At 35.1% G+C, this 5518-nt stretch overlaps 1 protein-coding gene across 1 annotated transcript; it reads right to left on the bottom strand.

Annotated features, from left to right (window-relative positions):
• Window positions 1-1605: 1605 nt before the first annotated feature.
• On the bottom strand, window positions 1606-4466 carry LOC126727027 (plant UBX domain-containing protein 4-like). The gene is made up of 4 exons (XM_050432482.1): window positions 4191-4466; window positions 2757-3042; window positions 2469-2564; window positions 1606-2181 (listed from the first exon to the last, which is right to left on the bottom strand). Exons 1-4 carry the CDS (start codon window positions 4334-4336, stop codon window positions 1801-1803), a joined length of 909 nt encoding a protein of 302 aa, XP_050288439.1. The 5' UTR covers window positions 4337-4466; the 3' UTR covers window positions 1606-1800.
• Between the last annotated feature and the right edge of the window lie 1052 nt (window positions 4467-5518).

Below are 5518 nucleotides of genomic sequence, written 5' to 3'. Positions count from 1 at the left end.
TTTTATTTCTTCTCGGTTTTACAATGACCAACTTTCTAGAACTCCATCTATAAATTATAAATAAAAGATAAAAATACTAGTACACCGTGATATGTTTATAAAGAAAACATTATTGGGCTTGGGTCTTTCCAGATCTGGATAATGATTAGGACCTAAGGGCTCGTCAAGCCAACCCAAATTCCTGTAGGTAATGAATTACGGTCAATTAGCAAAAGCCCAAATCTAATATCATGCCAGCTCAGCTGGAAATTCTGAAGGGGAATAGAAGTCATTAACTCCCAATTGTTCATTCACGATTCTAGATGGAACTCACTAGTCTTTAGTCTTTACATAATCCAAGCCGGCAAAAATGGCCCATTACCATCAATTTTCAAAATAATTTGTCCAGAAACACTGTTTTCAAACTATATAGCAATGTACCACTTTTTTGGGTACTCGAGCTTGGTGAGCTCGAGTACCATGTTTTTTTAATCCACTGTTGCCCCATATTCAAGGAGCCCTATAGTGGCGTTTTTAAGCCCTATAGTGACGTTTCCGGGCCCTATAGCGGCGTTTTTAAGCCCCCATACCAGGTAAGGGGCCCTATAGTGACGTTTTCGGGCCCTATAGCGGCGTTTTCCTGCAAAATTTTTTTTACAAGTCCCCATAACAGGTTCAAGGGGCCCTATAGTGGCGTTTTTTTAATCCCTATAGTGACGTTTTTGGGCCCTATAGCAGCGTTTTCCTGCAAAATTTTTTTAAAAGTCCCCATAACAGGTTAAGGGGCCCTATAGTGGCGTTTTTTGGCCCGAAAACGTCACTATAGGGCTTAAAAACGCCACTATAGGGCTCATTGAATATGGGGCGATAGTGTATTAAAAAAACATGGTACTCGAGCTTGGCAAGCTCGAGTACCTAAAAAAGTGGTATATTGCTATATAGTTTGGAAACAGTGTTTCTGGGCAAATTATTTTGAAAATTGATGGTAATGGGCCATTTTTGCCATCCAAGCCAGTATATAATTTCTTAAGCTTTCACTCATCTTTTCCATAAAACAAAACCTAGTACTCGCCAACATGATTAAAAATCTTTGTGCGTGTTGTGAGGCTTCTTTATTTTTTTAGCAAGAAAAAGAGCCTGTTTAAATTTTAAAAAGATAAGAGATGAGGAGGAAAATAAAATGCATTTGTTTAAATTTTAGAAAGGATAAAGAGATAAGGAGGAGATTGTAATCTCCTGAGAACTTAGGATTCGTTTGGCTAGAGATATGTGTTAAAAAGTTTTGTGAAAATACGTGTTTCAATGTTTAAACACTGAAAACTGTTATTTAAATACATGTACCAAACACCACCTTAAATTGTGAGCTTTTATTTTACAAAATTGCCCCTCATAAGTGAAAACCAGCAAGTAGGGAATATTTTTGACTTTGCATCCGTGAAATAGAACACTAGATCTCATCCTGTGCTATCACAAGAGATTCAAGAGGTTTCTTTCCAAAGATGACCATGCTCCGCTCATAACCATTCATATTGTCTGAAATCTCATTATCACACAAGCATCAAACTAAATAACTAGATGGCTACAAAATTGTAATTAAAATAGAGGAAAAAAAAAGGCTTAATAAAGTTCATGCAACAATAATAACAATTTGATTTTAATTGTAAACAAAATGTCAAGAACACAGCCTTTTCAAGAGTATTTCACATAATTTATCCACTTTGAAAACACATTCGGGGTCTTAGGTAGATAGGACCAGTTCGCTTCTTCAGTACAGTCGCTATTATGTATGACCAGAGTAAAGACATTGGCCGGTGCAGCAAGCTAAAATTTCTGGATAACAACTGAATTGGCAAGACCTGCCTGCTCAATTGTCTGAGCTTGATCACTAAGAACCTTTGGAGGAAATCCCATCATCTGAAGTTGATAGTTCCTTGCACTTCCAGGCCTTGATGCATCAATGAAGGAGCGAATGTCATTGATCGTGTGGTGGTAATTAAAGTGTGCAACCATTCGAGTCCCGTCAGCCAATCTAAGCTGAACAGAGGTTGCTGGCAGTGTTTGATCCACAACCAGGCCCATGGAAGGTGTTGGAGCAGTGTTGAGAGGAATGGAAGCAACAGTTGGCTCAGTTGCTGCTGGAGTGGAGCTGCTACCTAGAGTTCTTCCCACACCCTGAAATGGAACATGGCGCTTCTCTGGTTCCTGTAATAAAGCAAGTATTAGGAGTGCTGGTAAACTTCATATCCTCTACTGGACCTTAGATAGAGCAGATTGCATTTGATCTCAGAGTACATAGATGCATTAACAGATAAATTATGATTTCATAAAACATTACTAAAATACTACTGTTCCTAAAAAACAAAACCTAAAAGACCCTGACCAGGAGTACATTTTAATAATCATTAAGTGATTGTTTTTATAAAATTCTGGTCTCTCATCATTATAGAGGAAAGCAATGGACTATTTTAAACATTAAAGAGAACACTCACAGGGCACTTCTCATTTCTCCTTATCAGATTGACATGAACTGAAGCCCTCCTATCTGCAGGTTCAAGCTCTTTTGGGCACTCAGACTTTCTGATGCTCTGCATTGAGATGTAACATAGTCATAAACACAAGATGACCACACCGATGATACCAAAGAGTGAAGAAACATGGCACTGACAACTCAATCAATGGAAAAGAAAGTACAGCGATAAACAATCAATCTACAAGACCACTAATTTTCTGTTTCTTGTGCTTTTTTTTAACGGAATCGAAACCATGATGGCCATTACCTCTAAGAAAGATGCATTTTCAGGATCATCCAAGCTCCTCAAAGGGCCATCATTCACAGTGAAACCATTACTCCAGAACACGATGTTGTGAACAACGCTCTCGGGCTGCTGAGGAGCAGCTTGAACAGTTTCCCCTGAAAGTAATCTACCAGTTCCTGCAAAGCTTCTTGAACTTGAAGCGGGACCGAGTTGTTCAACAGGCCCTTCGACTGCTCCCAGTTGCCTAGCTTGATTAAAGATTGCATCCACATCATTGGCCTTATTAGGATCTTGGACGAGCATTCCACTGCAATTATGATTGTCACAAATGTCAGCCAAACAATAAAGACTATTCTACACTGAAAAACAACTTCACATGGTATCTTCTATCAAATCAGTAGATCAATTGAACACAAATGTAAATCTAAATTGAACTTGATTAGACACTCAGTTTGTTTTGGCATAAAACGTGTCAATGGAAAACTTTTCTTTGTGCGTGTGATCAACAAAACCAATCCCATAAGTCAACTCCACAACATAAAAATCTCTCCCATTAGTAACTTCTCTCTATTCGCCCCTCTCTACCCATAGACAGAACGATGACTAGCTGTTGACTTTTTTCCAAATGACTTCCCCTAACACCCCCCCCCCCCTTCCCTCAAACCACTCATTTTCCCAGTTAATATTTCATGTAGATATTAAATTTGGGGCCTATTTCCATTTTGAGGCTTTCAAATTGCCCCAAAAGAAAATGTTTTCTGATATAGGTTCTACTTATGTTAATGGAAGTTTTGTTTATATAATTATTTGGAATCACAAAACATATCAATGATTTCCAAAATCTAGTTCATTTTCAGGGTCACAACCAAATACAAGAAATAAGTCAGTCTTCCAAAAAAGTCATTTTTTCATAAAATGTTTTCCGTCGAAACAAACAGAGTCAGAGTTCCCAAATCAATCGTGAAAATGCACCCAATACTGGTTTAAAATCCAATGAGAAACCAGTACCACCTAATGATTTCACCAATCATTGCTAAAAACGAATGCTTAGTCAGTCTCAAAATCCAGTCTTTTTACTTAATTCTCTAACCCTATCCAAATAAAAACACAATCTTGAACACCATTCTGAACTCACAATACTCAAATTTCCATATATTCCACCACATTGTAATCACATATACTACCGCAATTCTCTCTATTCACTAACAAACACTAACCAAAGCCCTTAAATGAACTCAAAACCCTAATTCAAACAATCGTCACCTTCATATTTGTTTACATTTTGAAAGTTCACAAATTTAAAACCAAACACAGCATTAGAAATAAAAACTACGATCAGATTCTAACAGCATAATTACCGAGAAGCTAAAAAAGAATAAGCGGAGCTGAAATTGAATCAGGAAAAACAGAAAGTTAGGGTTTTGAGAGAACAAAAAAAAAAAGAAAAAAGAGGACCTCTTCTCGCCACCGGTATAGTACTCTTGAGGGCCATCGGAGTCGCTATCGGAGTCGGCGGAGGGTCGGTTCAGATCGGAGAGGGTGCGAATGCCGCCGGCTCTACTGGTTGAGGGCTTCGCCGATTTCTTGTCCCGTGACGCCATTGATTTTGATTTTCTGCGATTTTTGAGAGAGAGATTGAAGGAGCGAGAATTGATTCGATTTTTTGTGAGAAGCTTTGCGGGAGCGTGGAGAGTGAGTGACAGCCTATTTATTCACGCTCATTGTGAAGCGCGTCGACCAATGAACGAGCTTTGACTTCAAAAGCACAGTACCATTATTATAAATAAATATTGTCTTCTAGGGATACACTCGATAGTCGATAGAGTCCTTAAGAAAAAAAAATTATAGGATAAAAATAGTAAATTTCTTATTCATTTTTATAACCAATTTTTCATGTAAAATAATTGTGAAAATAAATATATAATTAATTGTGATTATATAAAATAACTCTTGTTGTGAATATAATAAAACTAGCTTAAGATAATATTATCTTAAGTTCATAGATAAATTTTTTTTCACAGTTGTTGATGTAGTAGAATGTTAGCTATAGATAAAAAAAAAAAAAATAATAATGCAAGTGATTAACGTATATGAAAATTGTCAATTCAATTGATAATCCAATAAAATTTTGTCAACTCTTATAAAAAATTGTGAAATATTGTATATATAAAGCATTGTTATAATTTTAAAGGCTTTTTTTGTTAACAAGTTTTATGCAAGGCATATTGTATTAAAATACAAAATTATGATACATGATTAAAATAATTAACATACATATTTAAATTTTATTTTTAGTTTCTTGAATTTTTTATAATAAAATTATAGTTGCAGTAAAATTTTAAATTTGTTGAAATTAGAAAATAAAGAATACATAAAATAACTATCCTATAGTTAATATGGGCACATTTGTTTTCTTGTGAAATAACCGTGAATCCCTTAGGTTGAGTCATATCGCTGCATTAGAGAGACTTATAATGAGAATATAATTTTTAATAATTTATTGAAATTTATGAATAGATTTTTAGCTAAGCTAAACTATGCCTAATAATTAGTAAGATAAACTAATTTAATAATTAATGAAAATGTAACTAATTGTTGCAAAGAGAGCCAGCTTCTAACTTCTAAGACCAATTTTTTGTAATGAAATTTAAGTTGATGAATCATTTTAGATTTCTTGTAACTTTACATAAAGTATACCATCACAATAAGTTAAATAAAATTTTTAATTTCTTGAAATTAAGGTAATATAATTATAATCAATTTATTTGCTAGAGTATGTTAGA

The sequence above is a fragment of the Quercus robur genome, chromosome 5, assembly GCF_932294415.1.
Source record: "Quercus robur chromosome 5, dhQueRobu3.1, whole genome shotgun sequence".
Taxonomy (NCBI): Eukaryota; Viridiplantae; Streptophyta; class Magnoliopsida; order Fagales; family Fagaceae; genus Quercus; species Quercus robur.
Note: the sequence above shows the minus strand (reverse complement) of the source record. Positions and strands in the feature narration are given on the sequence as shown.

Bases quoted from the DNA above. Each gene is read 5' to 3' on its own strand.
- LOC126727027 (XM_050432482.1), bottom strand. From the start codon at position 4,336: ATGGCGTCACGGGACAAGAAATCGGCGAAGCCCTCAACCAGTAGAGCC. The intron at 2,565-2,756 runs GTAATGGCCATC...ATCTCAATGCAG, and splicing joins AAAATGCATCTTTCTTAGAG to AGCATCAGAAAGTCTGAGTG. The intron at 2,182-2,468 runs GTGAGTGTTCTC...GCTTTATTACAG, and splicing joins GGAGAAATGAGAAGTGCCCT to GAACCAGAGAAGCGCCATGT.